Here is a 23,566-nt window from a genome sequence, read left to right as displayed (position 1 = left end):
TAGAAGTGTTGAATGACCATATTGAAATTAGTTTTAACTCATACCTTAGTTCAAATTGCAATTGCACAGGATGCTGAGGAGCCTGACAAACTGACATATGGTCTTCAGGTCTTGTTCTGAAGTGGCTGCGTCTACTAAAAACACATGCACAGATGGTCAGTGTGTGACTATTGAACATTAACTCATGAGGCTATGTTCCATGACGAGACATTTTTATGACACTGCATTAGAATCCTTGAATGTTAATTGTGTCTCGTAGTGAGACAGACAAGATTGTGTCAGTAAACATTGGGAGGTATTGTAATCTGAGTAATTGGATGCAAGCTTATGTCCACACATGACCATTTAAAACCATCCTGGTAATCCCTTTTGTTTTCTCACACCTGCAGAGTTGGTTATCAGGACAGAGGGATCACACACTTCACTGGAGACAAAAGACCTACCAGGTAAAACTGAATCATTCTGTTAGATGTGTGGGACTCGAATGTCGGTTGTTATTGCTGTTGTAACATTATCAGTGATTATCAGAGGTACCCTGGAGGATGTGGGGCAGTAAGTAAGTCGATTTTCAGAAGACTCGTATCACTTTACTAACATTCGTTTCAAATGTCAGCAGCAGTCATGGTGGACGCAGCGACAGCGGAGCAGTTCCTGGATGCCAACCCACAATTCGCCAAGCAGTACTACGATACCAACTTCCGTCCGAAGGTCATCTCAGACCTGCTGGACAGCAACCGGAAGACGGCGGTGGACATCAGCAAGTTCCATGACCTGACAATGGTGGACGAGAGCGAGATCCTCTTTGACCTGGTCCGGGACATCCAGGACAACCTGCAGATGGAGAAGTCTGTCTTCAATCTGATGAGACACCTCAGCTTCATGATGAGGGCTGACCGCATGAGCCTCTTCATGTACCGGCAGAGGAATGGCGTAGCAGAGCTGGCAACAAGGTCACTGGAAGCTTTTTCTGTGCTAATAACAGTCTCACACAAAGGAATATGATCATCAACCCGTTCAGATAAATATGAACTAACTAAATATTCCTGCTGTCTTGAAAACAGGAATCTTAATTGTTCTGTTCACCTTGTGGATCTCCACGTCTATCGTACCCTTTTAATGTCACTATTTGCATTTCTTCCACATGATCATTACTACTGGAGGAAACATTTGTCACCTCACCAGATTGGAGCACATTGCTAACATGTTTAGACAAATCTTCAGGGAGCTGTATTTGAATGAAGACAGTTGCTGTTTTTTTACATTCATACAGTCACATTTGGCAGCTTCATTATAACAGGGACTGGTAGCAGAGTAGATCCCCGAGTTATACTGTTGATGTTCATGCAGTTACATGTTTTGGCTCAGTAGACTCTATGAAAGGAGGCCTTTCAAGATGTTGAGGGGACATTTGCATCCTCCCCTCAACACAAATATAATTACTGCATGGTGCATTGTTATTTAGCTCTCTTTATCTGTTCCTCCAGGTTATTTAGTGTCCATAAAGATGCAACGCTTGATGAGTGCTTGGTGCCACCTGACAGTGAGATCGTTTACCCGTTGGACATGGGCATCGTGGGCCACGTGGCCTCCACCAAGAAGATGGTCAACGTTCCCAATGTGGCAGAGGTAAATTGTCTGTTTGGTGTTTACTAGAAATGTGGTAAAACTGACTCAATATCATTACAGTCAGTTTTTTGTATTATATAAATGCATCTCTGGATATAAATCCTTTCCTGAAGTATTTCTATACAGATTAGATCTATTGCTTTATTAAACATAAATGGGTAAAACTAATCCACTGCTGTGTCTCTGTTTGACCACTAGAGGGTGACTTTACACTGCTTTGTCTCTGGCACTAATGTCCTCCAGCCTAATCTCATTACAGCCAATTTGACATTTGAAAATAGCTGGCAAGCTTATTCCTATGTTCACTTCAAGTAATGCTACAGCAGGTCCCACTACCTTCACACCCACCTCCTCCCCCCGCCTACATGCACCAACTGTTATTGTGACATTTACACTTAATAAGGCAGCAGCTCACTCCACATACCTGATGGGTACAAGCCCTCCTCTGTATCAGTTCATCTTTTCCAGGGGGATTAGAAAGCTCAGCTGCCAATGTGCGAACAAACAGACCCGGTTTGATTGTGCCCATTTGGTTTTATCCATCAGTTCTGCTGCCACGTCGGCCTGTTGTCCTTCAGTGTGAGCCACTAACGTAAAGCCTCCGTCCGTCACGCCGCAGCCTCACACAAACACATGAAGCACGATGGGAAATTTGGCAATTTGAACAATGTCACAGCTTCCAAGCCCCAGTCTCCCCAGTCACCGTGAAGGAACAGCTAATGCTTCCATATAATTGTTTGGCGTTATGATGCTAGTGCACAGTGGATGGCCTTTCATAGTGAAGCAGAGACTGGGAATCATCACAGTTCAATGCTGTGCAGACTTTTAAACCAGTTAGGATTCTTCAGGTTAAAGGTGGGGGTTATGTAGAAGGTGGCAGTAACCTGTCTCATGTCTCTTCCACCTTCTGCCCCCAGGTTCTACAAAGTGATAATATATACAGATAATCACAGAATATGCAGCTGGATAACTCTGACTGTTTTTTAAGGTGTAATTACTGGAGACGTGTGTCTAAGGAAGGTGGAGTTTGTCAGTGCAGGAGGTTGAGGATGAAGCCAGTTAATCTGTCCTGAATTAGAGCGATCCCAGATTACTCTTAGAGGTCACACAGGCCCTGAGCCATTTTCACAGACTCAGCACAATAGCACACATTTAATCTCTTCTGTTCTGTTTCACTTCATGGTTTCACTTTAATGTTTGTTTGTTTTTGTTTTTTAAATTATTCTGTGTGATATGAACTGACTAAAATTGACTTAATCGCTCAATGTGTCTTAAATCATACAATTAAAATATTTATTTCTTTAAAATGTAAACACAGTTTACATAGAAATTTAGTTTTATAAATGTATTTTTCATTTATTACTCATTTACAAGTAACATTTTATGAAATAAAATCTTTTAATTTAATATTTTTATAGTCATAAATAAGTGATAATAATTTGATGCTCCTGTGACCTTAATTAAATTTTTTCTCTCATCAGCCTTTTATAGGTTTCATCAGGGATTGTAGAGCTTCTATACTGCATATCTATAAATGCCTATACATCTATAAATGTGCATATGTTTCACAGAAAATATCTGGAGATCATGAAGATGAAGATATTCACTATATAAATACTTACATACTTGTTTTTTCTTTATATTTAAAATGCAACTCAAATTATCCCTCACACTAGAGCTACTGGTCAAAGGTCAAGGAAACTTCAGCTGAGGAAAACAAGGATGAAGAGCTCTCTGGGCTTTATGGGGTGAAAGGTCATCCACTAACATGCCCAGATCTTTGGAGCAGGTTTATTTGAAAGATGCATCAGGCTGCGGTGTAAGCAGCTATTGTATTTTTGTGGCCCAGGATCAGCAGTGTCTTTTATGTAGGATAAAAACAAAACCTTAAACATTATAATGGTGTTATAATTATAATCTGGTTTAGTTTAAGGTACAGACCTAGAGCTGCTTAAATCTCATTACTAGATGCTTAAAACAAATTAAAAAAATTAAGATGAAAAGGAAGACAGATGGTCTGTACTACATAGGAACATGTGCTTTTTATTCTATTGCATTTTATCTTACAGACAAGGGAATTAAGCCAAGGAAAAGTCTGTTTTTGTAGATCCAGGACATGTATCTGCATCTGGGTGGAGGGAGGCTTTGAGTTGCTGTTTTTTTGCTTTTGATGACAACAGCATTAGTGTCTCTGATGACTGAGGATCAAAGCTGGAAAAGATGCAAATGTGATTTTGAAGAGTTTTCCCACACGGGTGTGAGGTTGGTAAAGGAGCAGATGAAATAGTAGTAGTAGTAATTTAGACTTACTGTATACTGGTCTGCATCTAGCAGTGTGTGTAAACAATTAAAATTGCATTGCTCTCACAAACTGCCCTGACTTATTGATTCCTAACTTGCATCTTGCACTTTCCCCAAACCCGGAAATAAGATCTGAACAGAAACTCAGGTCTTCTCTAATCAAATCAGGCCTCTGCCACCCAGGGTTGCTCTCCTCAGGTTTTTGTTCCATCTTCCCAGTTAATGAGCTGCTCTTTCTGTTTCACCACTGTAGGAATGCAGTTGATGGTACCAGCTGTACAGGAGGAACTGAAGGTGGAGTGCAGCACAGGGCCTTGAGTTTATGGATAATGACTTGGGAAGCTGAATGATGTGGGGTCAAACGCAGTCAAATTCCCTCTATCTCTCTCTGTTTTGTCTTCACAGAGCCCGTATTACAGTGACTTTGTGGACGAGCTGACAGAGTATCAGACCAAGAACGTCCTCGCAGTCCCCATCATGAATGGCAAAGACATGGTGGCAGTCATGATGGCTGTCAACAAGCTGGATGGGCCATGCTTTACTGCCAAGGATGAAGAGGTAACATCAGAGTTCACGCTCAGCACCGGAACAAAACATATTCACCATCTTAGATTTACTTATTTGTGTCATGCATTACATCCTGCCTTCAAACGTTTTTTGGCAGTCAGGATGTGATTTGGGACAATTAAGCTCAGTTTACCAAATTATATTAATATATGGGAAAATGTTATAAAACCATTAAACTATTACAAATTCTGTAGATGCAGATAGTTACATGTTTTCCTGCTGCACGTGTGATATTCTGAACACCTGCATCCTGGGAATCAGTGTCTTATCTATGATAATAAGATAAGAAATGATGAACTAATAAATGCTAAATAACAATTTACATCCAAATCCAGTTCATTTATTTGGTCTAAAATTCAACCAACTCTCTTTAAAGACTGTTGAGAAAACGGTTATATAAGTTATATTTCTAAGTGTTAATGGTTATTAATTAACTGTCAAACAACATGAAGGCCATCTTATATGTGTGACCGAAACAATAAAAGATGCTGTTAAGTCACTACGTTTAGCATTTTATTTAGATAAAACCTGTTGTGTTTGTTTTTCTGCCTTCCTCCTGCTCTGGCTCGGTTGATATACTGCTACACAAATTTAAAGCCTCTCATATTGTAACTAACGAGATCAATCCTTTAACTTTCCAAAAACTAAATAAGAAAATTCTTAACGGAGAGAGAGCTGTCAGAGGACATTTAGAGACCGATTTCCAGTGGGTGCAAAGGATGATGAAAGAGTCACAAAGTATAGACTGAAAATTCATTACCAGTTTCTTCCTGCCAAGGCAATGAAATGTGATGTGCATAAATGTTTTCCTAATGTCAGACAGATGAGTATGTTGTAAAATGATCACCAAAGTGCCCACTCGCTTTAGATTACATCAGTCACTTCATTTGATTTCTGTTGGCTGTTGTGTGGCTGTGTGCCACTTCTAAGCAGAAGTTATGGCAATCCACTGTCGCTGCACTCTGCAGAACGTCCCCTCAATACCACACTGAATTTATTCATTGAAGAGGGGAAATATTATGTTATTTGACCCATAAAACAGTTTCAACTCCGGTTTCTGACTCCAGAATGAGCTGCTATCATTTGAAGTGTGTGACAGCGACCCAGCTTATGACACACAGGGGAAAAATACTTTATCATATAAAACTGTCATTTCTGCTTTGCTGTCACAAAAATTGTTAATCACAGGTTTTTCACATTGATAATTGATACAGCTTCAAGTGTGTTGGTTTCTTCCAGACCCTCAACAAGTACCTGAACTTTGCCAACCTGGTCCTGAGAGTTTTCCACCTGAGCTACCTACACAACTGTGAGACCAGGAGGGGACAGGTAAGGCTGCACCTCACACGCTCTCTGCTTTAGGATATGAATGAGCCTGTTGCTATTAGTTCCTGTAAGGTTGAATCTAAGTTTATTCTAAGGATATGTTCCTAGTCTAAGTGAAAATATGTGACAGTGACAGTAAAGGTCTTCATTCTGTGAAACAGGTGCTGCTGTGGTCAGCCAGCAAAGTGTTTGAAGAGTTGACAGACATAGAGAGGCAGTTCCACAAGGCCTTGTACACAGTCAGAGCCTTCCTCAACTGTGACCGTTACTCTGTGGGACTGCTGGACATGACCAAGACTAAGGTGGGTTACTACAGATACACAGAGCATCAGAGCAAAAGTTTTAGATTTTCACACTTCAAATAACACAGCAGATTTACAAATTGATTCAAATTAACACTGATTTACTTGAATAAAGCTTAAATGAAGCAGCCAAAACACTTAAACTTGAATATGAAAGCAGATTATAGAACAACTGGATCATGATTTGGACTAGAGGAGTTGGTTTCCCAAAATGCAAAGCTTTATACAGTGCAAAATTAAAATTCTGCAAAAAGAGGAGGAACTGCTGATCCTGTTCGTCATATGAATTCGGATGTGATCAGCCTCTGCTTTCTCCTCTCGCCTTCGGGAAAAGATATTTTCAGAACGTCCTTGTGGGTTTCTTTGTCTTATTTGCACAATTTCTTTATGTCGATTCAGTTCACTTTTTAATATCGATAAAGGAAGTAATACTTAAACTCCTCTTCTGATTGTTCTATCTCTGAGTATTTCTGATAACAAACACATTGTCATAAATACTACATATTGGCTGTGGCTGACACCTAATTACAAACAGCTGCCACTTGATTCCTAACACCTGCTATCTGAGAACCAGCTCATATCAGCCTGCGCAGATGGTGGTGTGGTAACAAATAAGGATTTTATAAATAAAGTACTCAAGAATAAACAAACCCGTAGCTCCGTTTGGAGGCCACAACTTGGAAACTGCACTTTGTAAAGATGGAAGAAGAAGAAAATATTACTCACTTCCCAAGAGGCTGCTGGAATTAGCATTTTTAGGCAGGATGGTGCTGTTGGATGTGGCCTGTAACGTGCAGTAAGTGCATCTAAATAATGAAACAGCAGCATCTTCAGTTTTTTCTTTCCATCTCTGTTTGTCTGCAGGAGTTCTTTGACATGTGGCCTATTCTGATGGGAGAAGTTCCACCATATGATGGACCCAAAACTCCTGATGGCAGAGTGAGAACATATCACTATTACTACAGCAGACCTGCTATTGAAAAGTGCAGTTGGTATTTGCAAGTCCAGTAGTACCTAAAATGTTCCTTTGACTATTACTTATAAATGAGCTAAGTGCAGTATTTTTGGCACAAAGAGGAAGATTCATAGTATTCATAGTAATTTACTGTCTGTCTTCTAGTATGTCCAGCAGGCCACATTTAAAAAAAAAAAATCGGCCATTTGTTTTTTCACGTTTTCTCTAGTATGGGGTGTTAAAAGCACAGCTGTTTCTCATTACACTGGTTAAGCTTTTTTGCTTTTACTGGAGTTTGAATGCAAAATATTTTATTTAAGCATATATTGATTTATTATTGCTGTAGTTGTGTCCAGATTTGTATCAGGCTTATATTAACAACATTTTGTTAATCCAGTAATCTCGTAATGTCCCTTTAATTTTGATGTTTCGTGTCTTCTCAAGGAAATTATTTTCTACAAGGTGATTGACTACATCCTCCATGGTAAAGAGGACATTAAAGTCATACCGTGAGTTTTTGACACGTGACAGTGCTTCTCTACAATAATCCTCAGTCTTACATGTGCAAACCCAAAGTTTTTAATGTTGGATTTATATTGTTAACGCAGACAAGTCAGAATTAACACAAAAGTAATTTACATTTGTGTTTTATTTTTTTATAGTTCATGATGATGATGATGATGACGATGATGATGATGATGACGGCTGCATTTTGCTTTTACTTAGGAATCCTCCAGCAGATCACTGGGCCCTGGTTAGCGGTTTACCAACATACGTAGCAGAAACAGGACTGGTCAGTATTTTTCTTGTTTTTATCATTACGGATGTGTAACTTCTCAGTCTAATGTTGTTTTTTCATGTTACTCTGAAGGACTGAAATGTAGATAACATATATAACCAGATTAAAATTAAAGGTATCTATGGGTCTTATCAAGATTCTTACTGCAGAACAATTTAGCAGAGCACAGACACATGATGTCCATTGAAGGTACTGAGCATTTGACCTTTCTGCAATAGCTCAGTCATCCTGGAGCCCAAACATGTATGAATAAAATACATGAATAATGAATGAGTGTCCAGTGAGCTGGTTGAATACAAACAGGGACAGCTCTGTTCAGCAGGGGGGTGATAAAGTTAGGTATAGTAATAATATTAATATGGATTTGATCAAACAAGTGGAACAGAAATTCCAATAAGAGCTCTGTTTGAGACTTTCTCAGCTACGGGAAGTTATAGATTTAAATTCACATAGCTTTGACTATACCAACAAATACAGATGCAGCTTATACTGGGAGTTCAACCAAGTGCTCGAGTGTACAAATCCCCAATTAAAAAAAAAAAGGGAATTTAAATTAAATGATCAGTTATCATTGCTGAAATTGCATGAATTATTTGTCTAAAGAGGCGGAATCCTCTTATCAGAGCAGTGTCTAGACAGAATATATTCAGATACACGGTTTATAAACCACCTGTGTTTGACCAGTGCTCAGAACCAAATATAGTCCAAGTAGTTTAGTGCATAAAACCAGTGCTTAAAAAAAAACTTGCTGTACTTACAGGCCGTTCTGTGGCCTGTGTACACAGTTGTGATGATCTTAACATACACTGCCTTTTAGGACAAATGATTTGATAAATAAGTAATAAATAAATTGGAAACACTGAATGTTTAGAAGAGGCACATTCAACCAATTCCTACAAAAAATCAACCGGAAAAATGATTTCAGAAATGTTACCAATTAATTAAGACATGCTGATGTCAGGCTAATTGTTACTGTCACAGATAATTTCCACTCCCCCAGCTGGTCGAGGCAGATGGCCGCCCACCCAGAGTCTGGTTCTGCTTGAGGATACTTCTGCTAAACAGAGTTTTTTATTCTCTCCACTTTCACCTAGTACTGCTAAAGAGGCATTAGTAGAGTATTTTTATTTATTTATTGGGTGAGTAGTTGTAATATTTTAGAATGATTATAAATGAAATAAAACAAAAAGCCAGCCGAGATTCATTTGTAGGAAAACATTCATATGATTTTATGTTGACCAAGTCTAAGTTAATTTTTACTTTAGTGTCTCTAGTGTTTTGTCAGATTTGATTTTTAAAATCCAGAATTATTTGTTCTGTTGCATATGATATGTGGCAGGATGTTGTCTTTTCTCACTCTGACTTTAAGAGAACCATTTTTTCTGAAACCAGTGTCCTTATAGAAACCTTTATTTCAAATGGCCTTCGCTGGAGCCTTTGGGTGGTCAGATGAGCAGAACACCATCAGGCCTTATTACACAGTTGTCAGTGTGCACATTGTTGTGGAAATGAAAAGTGCTCCGCCACACTCTGCTACGATGTATAATTGTAATTTCTGCAGCCATTGTAATTAATCGGCGCACTTTTCTCAAACCACTGAGCTTCCTGCCACTCGTCTATCAATTCCTCCGTCTGTCCTCCTCCCGTCCTGTCCTTTTTATTATCTTAGCTTTTCATTTTTTTTACCTCCACACCGTCTTTCCTCCTCTGTCTCTTTCTTTTCAGTTCTATATTGTGTAAAAGGTGAAAACGTCAGTCACCTTTTCATCAATTGAAAGAAAAAGATGTCAGATTGACACTACTAGTTTTGGATGTAACAGAAAGAGGCTGTAGTAAGATATGAACATGGATTATTTAAGGCAAAAAGGTGGAGTTTTCTACATGAGATGAAAGATGGTTGGTTCTTTCTCCTCCTAATGCTCTAAACATTTTGGTGTTCCATTTTCTTTCAAACCAGACCTTATTTACTTAATGTTCCACTTTACATACAGTGTAATAGACTAGAAATTAATTTAAAAAGGTTGTTTGTCATTTTCTTTTACTCAGAACTTGAATAAACATCTTTCAAATTACAGCTTCTTTCACCAAACGTCATTATCAACCACACCTTAGTCGTCTCTCTTCGTTTTCTTCTTTCAACAGATTTGCAACATCATGAATGCTGCTGACGATGAATTTTTTGACTTCCAGGTACTATGACTTTTATTAAATTTTACACAGGAGAGTTTTACCCTTTCTTCTACTCTACTCTAACACTTAGTTGCATTAAATTTAACACAACACATCAAACTGAGAAAGACAGTTCCACAATATGAAATTACCTGGGAAAACCTCATCATCAGCTTTTCCTTAAATCAGCTGTAAGCTCTTAAAAACCTAAGGGACTGAAATCCATCAGCTTTATTTGTTCCTGGAGAGGATTCCTGATTGTTCACAGAACATGATCTCTTTATAAATCAAAGATGTCAGACTTGCTCTTTTATACAAATGATTAATGATTAAGGCACCAAAGTTGATTATAGTTACAATGAATAGTTGCATGTAGAAGATGTTACAGACAGTAATTAGTGAAAGAAGCTACTTTAGACAAATCATTTATATCTGCCAGAAAACTGGACAGAACTGATTTTCTACATTAAAACCAAGTTTAAGTTCAATATTCATCATTATTTCTCCATCATCTGAGGAAACAGAATGTTGGTTTTGATTAATTTAATTTTAATAAGTCTTGTTCCTTCCAGATTCCTAGATAATTTAGGTTAATTAAAACTATAGTCTGCTTTATTACATTCAAATATGTTCAGATTGTTATAGTATTATATTATATTGTTAATACTTAAGCATATAAACATTCAGTCATCCAGACTGCCTTCCACTCTCACGATCACATTTTTAGGAACTTTAACACCACTTGCTGTAGTTGTAGAATAGATTGATGTTAGATATAATTTCTGATAAAACTAATTGAGCTTCTTAATGACCTCTTATGAGCTGCAAGAGACCACCAGGGAAGGATCATAAGGAATGATTCTACCTTATAGTCCGAACTGAATACATCATACATTATGTCCTAGATTCTCTGCTCTCCTTAGTTTAAATTGGTTTCCTTGGGGCTATAAAGAGTCTTTTGTATTTACCCTTATTACAATAATATCCCTGTTTAAACTTAATATGTTTTCAGTTGATATTAGATTCTGTCATTTTATTCTCTTACACAGTTTCTCAGTCTTAACATTTGAAGTGATTCAGGAGGTATTTGGTGATTGTTTTCTGTACATGGCTCCTTTAGCCTCCATTTACCAGAAAGACTTAAAACTCAGTGTTGAGTGCTAAGAGTAGGTAAGGAGAGGATTTTTTACAGTAGGAAGAGCAAACAGGGGAAGAGTCATCCGCCATTCAAAACCCAGCATAATCTGTCTGCAACGATAGAAATGTGTGTGCAGGAGTGAGTCATCAGGTCTAAGACAAAAAGAAAGACGTCAATAAATGCTGTAACATCATGCACTAATATTAATCATCTTTTCACATTTCCTCTGAATGCACATTTTAATTTTACATTTCCAAGAGGATTCTTTTTTTATGACTTGTCCGTTAAATATGTGATGTAGAGGTTATATAGGTTAATAATTAGTTGGAATGGTTAGGGTTGGGGTAGTACACGTGATAAATAAAAAAATGAAACGGAGTAGATTAGCATGACCTTTGCCACAGTAGGGGGGTAGGGAATGCATTATGTCAATGAGTGTCCTCACACTGACTGCCTTACAACAATGTGTGTGCGCACAGACGGAGCCTCTGGACGAGTCTGGCTGGACCATTAAGAACGTCCTGTCTATGCCAATTGTCAACAAGAAAGAGGAGATTGTGGGTGTGGCCACGTTCTATAACAGGAAGGATGGGAAACCCTTTGATGAAATGGATGAAACGCTGATGGAGGTAGAGTGTGTGTGTGTGTGTGTGTGTGTGTGTGTGTTTGTGTGTGTGTGTGTGTGTGTGTGTGTGTGTGTTTGTGTGTGTGTGTGTGTGTCAGAGAGAGATAGACAGCACTGAGTCATTGGTTTATAAATACACTCAGGCCATTCAGAGCATCTGCATTATTTATCATTGGGCCTGGAGGCTTTTTACTGAACTTTCTGTATCTGCTTCGCTGCTCAGAATTCAAATCAAATGTTCTTTCGCATCAAGGTTCTTTTAAGAACAGTTTTCTGTTTGACATTTAAATATGAATATAGTTCATTTGCAGTTCAGCAGAAGTGATTTAATAAGCATCCACTTCAAGAAACAAGTAGTGTGTGGTATCTAATGACAGTGATTGATGCCATTATTACATTAGCTCCATACTAAAGTTAAACTTTTACTAATTCACTTGTAATTTAGGAACATGCGTGAACACCAGTAAGTAGCGTCTGCTAAATGACTAAATGACTAAATGTAAGTGGTAACCAGCTAAGAACACTTCTCTCTTTCTCTTGCACATTTACATTCACCTGTGTCCAGTCTCTGACCCAGTTTCTGGGTTGGTCTGTGCTCAACACTGACACCTACGACAAGATGAACAAGCTGGAAAACAGGAAGGACATCTTCCAGGACATGGTGCTGTACCACGTCAAGTGTCGCAAGGATGAAATCCAGAACATTCTGGTTAGTAAGTAAATCTGGAAAGAGAGGGGTCATATCAAATTATTTCTGGCTTCAACAAAAAAATTTTGTTTAAAATAAAGCAAATACAACTAGAATTACTCCAGGTGATTTTAAGACGGAAGCATTTTTGTGTTTTTTCCTCAAGTTTAGAACTTTAATAGTTTAAAAAAACTATAGAAACTCAGAACTTTCCATTAAACTAGAGTTTTCATAGTTATTTTTCTTGACTTTCTGATCATTTGTAGCATTGACTACAATGGTACAAAATAAATCATTTGTGTGGCATTTGAATTAAAGTCATTAAGATGTACAATTGTTTCCATGAGTCAATCGAGTGCAGAAGAGAAGAAAGAGCTGGTCCTCCAAATCTGTTCTCATTGTTCAGTTAAATGGACAAATGTGTTTAAACAGGAATTTAAAGCAGATGTTTTTAAGTGAACAAACACAAAGAGACTAGTGACGATATGAACTCCACAGTTTTATGCTTTGATATTTGTGCTACACAGAACAAGCCCAGTCAGTTTCAAAGCAGTTGGTTGACGTGTATGATATAAACGGGGAGGTGAGCATCGTTTATAAGCTGAAATAAGCTGTCAGATTTTCTATGAGGTGATTTGTCAGTGGACAGAGAGAGGGACAAAGAGAATAAAAGCAGAAAGGGATGACCTGGTTTGATCTGAGATCAAGAGCGAGTTGATTGATGCTCAACCATTTTATCCAAGGTGTGTGTTGATGATTTGTGTTTCCTCAGAACACCAGAGAGAGATGGGGGAAGGAACCGGACGAGTGTGAGGAGGAGGAGCTCCAAGAGATTCTGGTAAACAATAAAACATTCAGCTTGTGTTTCTGAAAAGTCTCTGATGCAACGTGGTTCTGTGAAGTAGCCTCTGTGTATCGACTCCTCATATCGATTCATCCGTATGTGACCTTTTGTTATAACTGTTTTTTTTTCACTTTGTTATCGGCCCATCTTGTTTTGAAAAAGGACTATTTGTTCTGTAACTGAAATGATTCTCACTATGATCCACACGGTGCCATACCAAAATGACCACAAAACTCAGATATGTGAATTAATATGCAGTGTGTATGTTCATCTCTGTCCACAGTCCGAGGTCTTACCCAACTCTAAGAAAGCTGAGATCTTCGAGTTTCATTTCTGTGACTTCGATCACAGTGAACTGGACCTGGTGAAGTGTGGCATTAAGATGTACTATGAACTTAAAGTGGTGGACAAGTTTCACATTCCTAGAGAGGTCAGTGTTGATCATAAAAGTAGTGTCTGTCTGGAGAGAGAGCTTCAATGGTTAATGCTGGTTTTTAATTACAGACTGATCAGAGAAATTTGTAATATTACCAGAAGATCATATTATTATGATAATATAATTCTACTGAAGCTGCCAGAGATTAAATGAATCAGTGAGAATTGAATGTTATTTGCCTCGTCATCGTCCAGTAAAGCTTGTACTGGGAAGGTATTTGGTGAAGCAGACATGCAGTGAATTAGTCCAAACAAATAGACTCATGTTCTTTTCTTTCTAATAATCTAATAAATCATGTTTACCTGCAGCCTTGTATAAATTTACCAGGCACCAATATTTGAAAATTGTGGCTCGTGGTATCGAATAATAAAAGTGGAAACGTGTGTGTATGTGTGGTCTGCAGGCCCTGGTGAGGTTCATGTATTCACTCAGTAAAGGCTACAGGAAGATCACCTACCACAACTGGAGACATGGATTCAACGTTGGACAGACCATGTTCACCCTGCTGATGGTCCGTCACACACACAGATAAATATACTCACTGTTACCCCCCGTCATCAATCCTTCACCTCATGCTCTAAATCTTTTCTTCTTTCTCCACCTCCACCTCCTCCTCTTCTCTGCTCATCGTTCATCTTTCATGTTCCAACTCCTCCTTCAAAATAATAAACATCTTCTCTCGTTCTTCTCTTTATTCTCTTCTTCTCTCATTCTTCACCTCATGTTATCACTTGTCAGTGTGCATACGAACATATGTGTGTAAATAATTAAATGAGCCTCTGCTTTGTTTTAACTGGTCATTAATAAGAAAACCAGTGAGTGCCATTATGTTGTCATCATGAGTGGATGTGTCTACAACTGACCCTGTATGTAAACTCTACTCTCAACTCTCTCTTTCTGACTTGTGCTTGTGTTTTATGTGTGCGTGTTCTCAGACAGGTGATCTGAAGCGTTACTACACTGACCTGGAGTGTATGGCCATGGTGACTGCTGGCTTCTGCCACGATATTGACCACAGAGGAACCAACAACCTCTACCAGATGAAGTAAGAAATTCAGGGAGAGGAAAAAGGGGTGAAGGAAGGGGGTGGCACAGCATGTTGTTTAATCAACTGGAAGATGACAGAAAGAATTGATTCTGCCATACTGACCTTTAGAGGTAACAGGTAGTTATTATATAAATGCAAATGATTGGACTCATTTAGTCATGCTTCTTTATGTGGATTTATATGCAGCATATAATGCAGCACAGTATATTGTCACTATACAAAGTTAAAAAACCATGTCAACAGATTCTGAACAACACATAAATAATATATATAGTATGTTTGTCTTGGTAAGAAACATCTACTAGATGACTAAAAGCATGTATTACATGTACCCAATATTGAGACCAGCAGTGATATTTGTGGTCTTGTGATTCATCCAAATTCATATAGGCTGAGTTGTTGTGAGAAAACCGAGGCAGTCATGATAATTAGCTTTGCTATAATTAGGAGTGTGGTTGCCAAGGCAAAAGACCAGCTGAGCAACCAGTGGTTAGACTGAAAGCAATGTACAAAACGGTACCTATATATTTATCTAGTGGCAGCTCACAAGTGGTTTTTCTGCCTGTTTTAGGTATTAAACGAGCACTTGTAAGAACTAAGTCTCATTAGGAGCTGTCTGAGTTAAACTGTTAGTTAAACTAATATGAACTTAGGTGAAAATTCAAAATAAAGAATAAAACATTATTTCGCCTGTTACTGCCGCTGCGACCTAATTTCTTCACCAACTTCGGTTACACGTCTTAGAAAAATCAGACTGTTTGGTTATTTTAAGGCTGTTTAATTGACTCAAAGTGACAACGGCCACTCCTCTTTCTGTACAGATGAGCTGACCTCAGCTCTTTAGGTGAAGGTAACGTCACACACTGAGAACATCAATGAGCTGATATTGACCAGATACACCTCCAGCTGCTCCACCTGCTGATGGATGAGCTAATGAGAGCTGCCATTAGCCGCAGACGCATCAGGCCAGGCCCACCCTGGGTTTAACATGCATGATTTATCACAGTGTAACCTCCCAGCATGTTGTGTGTATGTGTTTCTAGGTCTGGTAATCCTCTGGCGAAGCTTCATGGCTCCTCCATCTTGGAGAGACACCATCTGGAGTTCGGGAAGACTCTGCTGAGAGATGAAGTATGTTACAGTACACACACAAGCATGCATCCATACAGGAGCGGGTAGATTAACACCGGAACACCTGCACAATAGAAAACAATAAAATGCAGCCGTCCTGCCATTAACATGACAACAATTACACCCTTCTCTTAACTACCCTGTCGCTTCATTGGCTTCTGCAAATCTCTTACTATATAATATGATTATAAAACATTAAATAAAACTGAGCCTCTTTTGATCTCCCCCATTCAACTTTGATCCCATCTGTTTGGGAGGTGCAAAGGAAACTAGATTGGTCTTGTGTTAAAACTGTACTGTCCAGTAAAGTAGATTCTAGTTTAGTTCTAAATATAGGAAGAATTCAGAACAGCCTATTTTTAGCTTTCTGTGTTCTGGATTTGTCTTTTCCAATGTATCACATTTCTATTTTACATCAAGGATTCCTGTTTCAGTCCTCTGTTCTTATTTTGGGAAAACAAATTATTTGTCATAATGTCATGAAAGAACTTCATGAAGGTTCATCCCTCACACACTTTATTAACCTACCTGTCATTCTCATGCGTTTCAGGCATTGAACATTTATCAGAATCTGAACCGGCGTCAGCATGACCTCGTCATCCACCTCATGGATATCGCCATTATCGCCACAGACTTGGCTCTCTACTTCAAGTTAGTACAACTGCAACCAAATGCATCAATAGCATTTTTATTTGTGAAAGAAAATTGGCTTCACATGTCCAGTTATGTACAGTATGATCATTTATCTTTGTAAATGCTCTTCAGTAAGGATTTGAAGACAGAATGACACTTAATTAAAATTTACATTTGAACAATTAATTATTTGACTGCAATTAACCACTAAAAATGGATTCTTCAATAACTAGTTAAGAAGAAATTTGATGTTGATGTGATTAAATCAGAGTAAGGCCTTTTTCATAGACACAGCTGTAAACACGAGGGCCATGGAAGTATTTTATGTTCACTGGAACATGTGTCGTCTTCACCTTGCTGTTTGAAAGACGTAACACAACTGTTATCCATGTGGGGGCAGCAAGAACAATTTCTCCATGGTCCCAGTGAGGGAGGTTGCTATGAAGGAGGAGGGCGTCATTTTGATACTGTGAAACTGCTGCCAGAAAAAAGAAAAGGAGATGCTGACTTTGGTCATGAATAAAATCTGACAAATGTAAATCCCAAAGGTGGTGTGACTAAAGAAGACTAGAAGTTACGTGGTCTTCGTTTAATGGTTAGGTCAGCGTTGTCTAACTGCACTGTGTGCCATTTCTGCAGTGGAAATGCACATGAAACCTCCTCATTTAACTCAAAGCGTTTGCTGTTGCAGATTGTTCAGAGTTTGAATGATCCTGAATATGCACGATTACTGCCCAGATTTATCTGTAAACTCCTGCTCTTAGATTTTGCTTAGCATCTCAGCCAATAAAAGAACTGAGTATTGCAGAGTGAAGTGAAGGAAGCAACGTGTGATCATAAGACTATAGCTACTGGAGCATCGTTTTGTTTCTATGCAGGAAGAGGACAATGTTCCAGAAGATCGTGGACCAGTCCAAGACCTACGAGAACTGGAATGATTGGACAAAATACATGATGCTGGAGACCACGCGCAAAGAGATTGTCATGTAGGCGTAAACACACACACATATTACGGCAAGTACCAACACGGATTTAATCATCTCAGTTATCTGTTGTTTCTAGGGCCATGATGATGACTGCATGTGACCTGTCTGCAATTGCCAAGCCGTGGGAGATTCAGAGCAAGGTGCGCAGCTGTGTGATCTCTCCACAAGGTTATTTTTACACTCCACTGTAATAGCTGTAAGTGGCTATTCACTCACTAACATCCAGCCGTTCACAGTAAAGAGACACATACTTGCACACAGGCTCCAGCAGAGGCCCTGTGAGAGGGGAACCAATGATAAAGTGGGCACAGAATGACATTTTGTCAGCACTCCAATTTCTCTCAGAAGCGTTCAGCAGTGATTCCTGACGGCCTCGTGCATCAAAAGCAGCCTGCTGCTTGTTATTCACCTCATCACCACCTGGCAGCCTCAGCATTTTATTTCAGTAGAGTATGCAATATAAACATTGCCATCAAGCCTGCACATGCAGTCATATCAATATGAACAGGAAATGTCGCTGGTTGGTTGACAGATGCTGCTGAAGGGTAATTCTTTACCTTTATTTGTCTGCATTTGACTCGGAACATATGCTCTCCTTCAGTAACACCTACTTCCCATTCTTATACACACACACGGTGGATACTCATAGCAATCGCATCAACATCGTAGCCTTAATAAAACCAGAACTGCTATTTTAAAACACAGATAGTTGAGTCATTACTGTTGACAGAAAGTAAAGATAATAACCCTATATTGTTGGATAGTGGTTACTAGCATGGGGTTCAGGACGCCCCAGGGACCTGCTGAATAAGGTTGGTTATATATTTAACACAGTAAGCAGGAGAATGCATCCAATAAACCATCAGCCTTTTCCTCCGTTTGTTCAGTTACAGTTGAGGTACATGACATTGGACTGTAATAGGTGTTGTGATTATTCTGCTCTGTATTAAGGCTGATATAGAGCAGAATATATACAACCTAAATAATTATTACTGTTATTGTAAACTTCACCAGAGATGAAAACAGGCTTTCATCACTTCAGAACAGTTATTCTTGAACAATCGCTGCCAATTAGGAAATTCCACTTCTATTTTTTGGCAGATATTTTTCTCTGGTTTGATTTCACCTTTGTCTGCACCTGGTGAGTCAGCTCCACATCCCACACACTGTCAGGATGTTAGCCGCCTCCTGCAAATTGTTCTCCAAAAGTAGTTGGATGACTAATCCTTTAAGTGTGTATTCCAACCTGAAAACAGTGGTAACAGCAGTGCAAAGCACAGGCCTGCAGATGCATTATATTTGCATACAAGTATACAACTCACAGTTTTTAGTAAAGATCACGAGCAGCACCAGTAGGTTCTTGATAACCAAGCTTAATTTAAAGGTTGGATGAAGGAAGAATAAACAAATTTAAAGCAGAGGGAATCACTGCTAGTGTGAAATTAGTCTCTGTGACATTTCTTAGTCATTTAAATTGTTTAAATTGATTAATTCTCAGTGAAAAATGTTTTAAAATGCAAAAACTACTAGTTTTAGTGATTATAGACAAATCTATCCAAGATGATGTGGAGAGGCGTTGGTGTTGTTTTATTCTTGAATAAAATATTCAGCTTAGATTTTTATGGATTATATTTTAGTTTTAATACAATAGAAATTATAATATCTGTCTACAGATATTTCGATCTTAGAATTCACCTAATCTTTAGATTTCACTCTGCTCCATCCAAATGTTGAGCTTTTGCTGCTCAATTATAAATTGTTAAATTAAATTCCATCCAAACTCAAACTGCTGAAATGATTGATTAGCTGACTGGCATTCTGCAGTTCCAGTCTCTCAAATGTGAGAATTTACTAATTTTCTATGTGTTAAACACTAAAGGAAATTAATTTATATTAAGTGTTGGTCTATGACCCCGTCATGCAACACAGGAGGCAAAGTCTGGTGATTAAGTGGGAACTCTTAACTTTTGTTTGACCTCCTAGGTGGCGCTGTCTGTGGCTGCAGAGTTCTGGGAGCAGGGAGACCTGGAGAGGACAGTCCTGGAGCAACAACCCATTGTAAGGATAACGAAAGATTAAGGAGAGAGAGCAATGAACAAAAACTGACAGACGTTTGGGTGAGGGAGGGATGGAGGAGACACGAGGCCCGTTTGAGATGAACTGTGCTGAGCAGGAGGTGGCAGCAGGGGGCGGAAACAAAAAGTTTCTAACTGTTTTAGCAGCATCAAAGCGGCTGGGTGTACAGGAAGTCGCAAATACTCACACCCCGAGAGGTCAGAGGTCAGATTAAAAATCTGTCAGCAAAGTGTTTTTTTGTATTTAATATTCTGTAACTGTTGATTGATCTCCGTTGTCATTAAGAGGCCACACAGGTGATGTGCTTATGCTTTAACCTCCATCTGACCGATGGGCTAAAATTATAATGAGCTGTAAACATGAGTTGATAAAAAACCAAGACATACATTTGGATCACTGGTCTGTCAGATATTCAAGCTGTGAGGGCTGAAACATCTGTGGAGATGTTATTGAGTAATCTGAAAGGAATATGTCACTTTGTAGTTTGAGACTCAACTGATCTTTAGGGTGAAAACAGCCTTGGTCTCATGAATATTGTACCTTAAGTATGATGCATGAAGTCGTTCCGAGCACTAACTGGCTGCACTGTGCACCGATCGCCAGTGATCAATATTCTGCTGGAGAACTGAAACCCTGAACCGACTCCAGCTCTAGTGGTGCTGCAGTCTGTCCTTAAAGTGATTTTCTCCTCGAGAATCGTTAAAAATACTGTAAGCAATGATGAGTTCATGAATTAGTAGGAACTTAGATGGAAATCAACAGCACAGGTAACATAAGAGTTCAGGCTGATGGAGCCTCCAACAACTCTGGTTAGTTGGACTTTTGTTTCATATGATGATAATCGGGTCAAGTCTAGATGTGATCTTGGATTTCGTGCCTTTTCTGTAATTAGCTTTCCTTTTTTTTAGGTTTGTGCCAATAAGCAGAGTTAAGGTTGAGAGGAGCAGAGACAGGATTTGGTGGGTGGACAGAAATCATGGGAATTAAGTCGGCACAAGGCCTTTCCTTAGGGCGTCAATTTAGGATGCAGAGCCAGAAAGACGGGATGAGAGAGAAGGAGAACAAGAGACAAATCCACAATTGGAGGACAAAATGAAAAGACAGATTTAGTTCCCTGTGGCAGCAGTGTTGAGCGAAGTACAGGCCATTATGTGGAGCACTGATACAGAAAAAGCGGTCACTGTGGCCCTAACCCAGCCGGCCGAACCCCCTCCCTGCCTCTGCCTCCGTCTCTCCTCGCTCAGTTTCATTCCCTTGTGTCCTTGAAACACTTGAAGTGTGAGAAGCACCATCCCACACTCTCTCACCTCACAGTGCTCTAAATTTAATAGCATGTGTGTCAGCAGGGAAAACTTTTTTTGATCAGTTTGTATTTGCCCAGCAGTCGATACTGTGACTCACTGTGGTCTGACAAGGGGCAAAAAAAGACTTTGCAGAGGCTGTGACACTTGAGCAATTTTGTCCGTAACTGTAGGTGGCTGGCAATTTTGCCTGCAATTATGGCCAGTATGAACTTTCTCATAGTTCATAGTTCTCGCTCTTCACATTTTAACACAGTTGTACTTTTAATATCAGTTGCACTAAACATAAAGACAAACAGCAGCGGCCTCTCTTAGAGCTGATGATCATTAGTTATGTTTTAAACACTTTTCTCCCTCTTCTCCAGCCAATGATGGACAGAAATAAAGCAGATGAGCTGCCGAAACTGCAGTGTGGTTTCATTGACTTTGTCTGCGCGTTTGTGTACAAGGTCAGGCATAACACCACACACACACACACACACACACACACACACACACACACACCATTTAATTTACTGCAATGAGCACCTGTAGCATAATTTACATGCTGATATGACACAAAGTTGGATCTGAAGACCGCTCTTTTTGTACAATACCTGTGAATTGACAGAATTAAAATGTTATATTGATTTAATTCCAGGCTGTTTTTTGACTGCTAACCATTTTTAATGATTGCTCTGATGTGCAACTGTATCACCATACATTAGTTTATTCATTGGGGGTCATCATTGATGACCAGCTGACCTTCACAGATCACATCGCCACAGTCGCTAGGTCGTGTAGATATGCCCTCCACAACATCAGAAAGATCAGACCCTATCTGACGGAATACACGACCCAACTCATTGTACAGGCGTTGATCTTATCTCGCCTGGATTACTGCAATGCACTACTGATGGGTTTACCGGCATCCACGACCAAACCCCTCCAGATGATCCAAAATGCGGCAGCACGCCTCATTTTCAATCAACCTAGAAGGTCTCATGTCACACCGCTCTTCAGATCTTTACACTGGCTTCCTGTGGCTGCAAGGATCAGGTTCAAAGCTCTGTCTCTTGCCTACAGAGTGGTGAACTCCACAGCTCCATCTTATCTCAATTCAATCGTTCAGGTCTACATCCCCTCCCGTCCACTGCGCTCAACCAGTGAACGTCGTCTGGTGGTACCAGCACCACACAGTCGACACCAAGGAAAACTGTTCAGCTCAGTGATCCCGTGTTTGTTTAAATCAATATAACACTAAGCCGTATTTAATGTGATTTGATTTGATTCGATTCTTTCCTCACTCCTACTCCAGGAGTTCAGTCGTTTTCATGTGGAGATCACCCCCATGCTGGACCGCTTGATGAACAACAGGAAGGAGTGGAACGCCCTGAAGGAGGTACACGAGGCCAAAATGGCTGCCATCGAAGCCGCCAAGAAAGCTAAAGAGGAGGAAGCTCAGAAAGCTGCAGCCGCCAGACAAGGTGGGAAGATCTCCGACACAGAAACTCTCCGAGCCTAAACTGTCCGTGTGCCCATTTTAAAGTACATTTGAGTGAGAAACACAGATGCTAGGATTTCTGCTCGGTCACCACAAACCACACACATACACACAACTACACTTTTCATTTTATCACTCAATATGTAAATAATCCGTTTTTCCTCTGTCCTGTCCTTCCTCCCGTTTTCTTTCTTCTTTCCTCCTGCAGCAAGTGCAGCCCAGTCAAATTCCAAGACGTGCACTCTCAGCTAGAGATGCTACAGTAATACTGCTGCACCTTTGCTCGCTCCATGGTGGTCCAGCACTAGAGCTCTTCAAAGCTTTTTTTTATTTTTCTGGTGATTTTTCAGACCACACTTCACAGTTCTTTGGGTTCTACAGCTTCATTTACTGAAATCTGACACTTTTCTCTGTTCTGTTTCCTTTTGAAACTTCTTGTTTTGATCCGTCCTTTATACAGTTTGACGTGTTAGGTGCACTGGACTGGTTGTTGTTGCAGGTTTGAGATTGAGCTCCCAAAAATCTTTACATGCAGCAAACCCTTCATGTTGTCAGAAAATCAAACATGCAAAACAGTAAGAACAGTAATATACATCGAAATATATCAACCAAGTGTTAACCGTGTTGATGTAACCGTGTTGTTTAATGAGTGTCTAATGGACTAAAACATTAAAAGTACCTGTTTTATCTACAGGTGGGATCTAATGAAACTTTAATCTGTGTTTAAACACATTTTTGTTAGCTTGGATATCCAATGTATATTTACCATTCTATTTAAATTTGATTTTATTTTTAGAATTGACTCAACTTGACAAATGTTACGAGACTTAACATTGAACCTTTATTTAAAAAGGTTAATAATTGGGTATTTTGAGATATTTTGCTTTACACCCTGTACATGTTGTAGATGAGGAGCCTTTGCAATGAGAAGATGCTCTGGTTAATAAGATTCCACACAAGGCATTTCTTAAGTATCTGCATCAATCAGGCTTTTGTATTTGTTGTTCAGGTAAACAGCGGCTGTGCTGACATGTTTGTCTGTAATGAAACTGCAGATCAAAAGAAATGAGACCATTGCTCGTAGTTTACTGTAGACACACACCGTCTGTATAAAGCTGCTCAGCTATTGGTT

General features: G+C 39.3%; 1 protein-coding gene across 1 annotated transcript; it reads left to right on the top strand.

The window, feature by feature from the left end:
- Positions 1 to 621: 621 nt before the first annotated feature.
- pde6a (phosphodiesterase 6A, cGMP-specific, rod, alpha) lies at positions 622 to 23,090 on the top strand. Its single transcript, XM_026358006.1, has 23 exons — positions 622 to 950; positions 1,485 to 1,626; positions 4,333 to 4,485; positions 5,734 to 5,823; positions 5,982 to 6,122; positions 6,987 to 7,061; positions 7,522 to 7,586; positions 7,804 to 7,870; positions 10,019 to 10,066; positions 11,663 to 11,812; positions 12,374 to 12,517; positions 13,269 to 13,334; positions 13,624 to 13,770; positions 14,180 to 14,287; positions 14,712 to 14,821; positions 15,868 to 15,955; positions 16,506 to 16,606; positions 17,467 to 17,574; positions 17,651 to 17,714; positions 19,558 to 19,632; positions 21,317 to 21,400; positions 22,249 to 22,417; positions 22,643 to 23,090. Exons 1-23 carry the CDS (start codon positions 622 to 624, stop codon positions 22,684 to 22,686), a joined length of 2,568 nt encoding a protein of 855 aa, XP_026213791.1. The 3' UTR covers positions 22,687 to 23,090.
- Positions 23,091 to 23,566: the final 476 nt, after the last annotated feature.

The sequence above is a fragment of the Anabas testudineus genome, chromosome 10, assembly GCF_900324465.2.
Source record: "Anabas testudineus chromosome 10, fAnaTes1.2, whole genome shotgun sequence".
Taxonomy (NCBI): Eukaryota; Metazoa; Chordata; class Actinopteri; order Anabantiformes; family Anabantidae; genus Anabas; species Anabas testudineus.
This window is presented reverse-complemented; position numbering and strand designations above follow the sequence as displayed.

Bases quoted from the DNA above. Each gene is read 5' to 3' on its own strand.
- pde6a (XM_026358006.1), top strand. From the start codon at position 622: ATGGTGGACGCAGCGACAGCGGAGCAGTTCCTGGATGCCAACCCACAA. The intron at 1,627-4,332 runs GTAAATTGTCTG...TTGTCTTCACAG, and splicing joins ACGTTCCCAATGTGGCAGAG to AGCCCGTATTACAGTGACTT. The intron at 6,123-6,986 runs GTGGGTTACTAC...GTTTGTCTGCAG, and splicing joins TGGACATGACCAAGACTAAG to GAGTTCTTTGACATGTGGCC.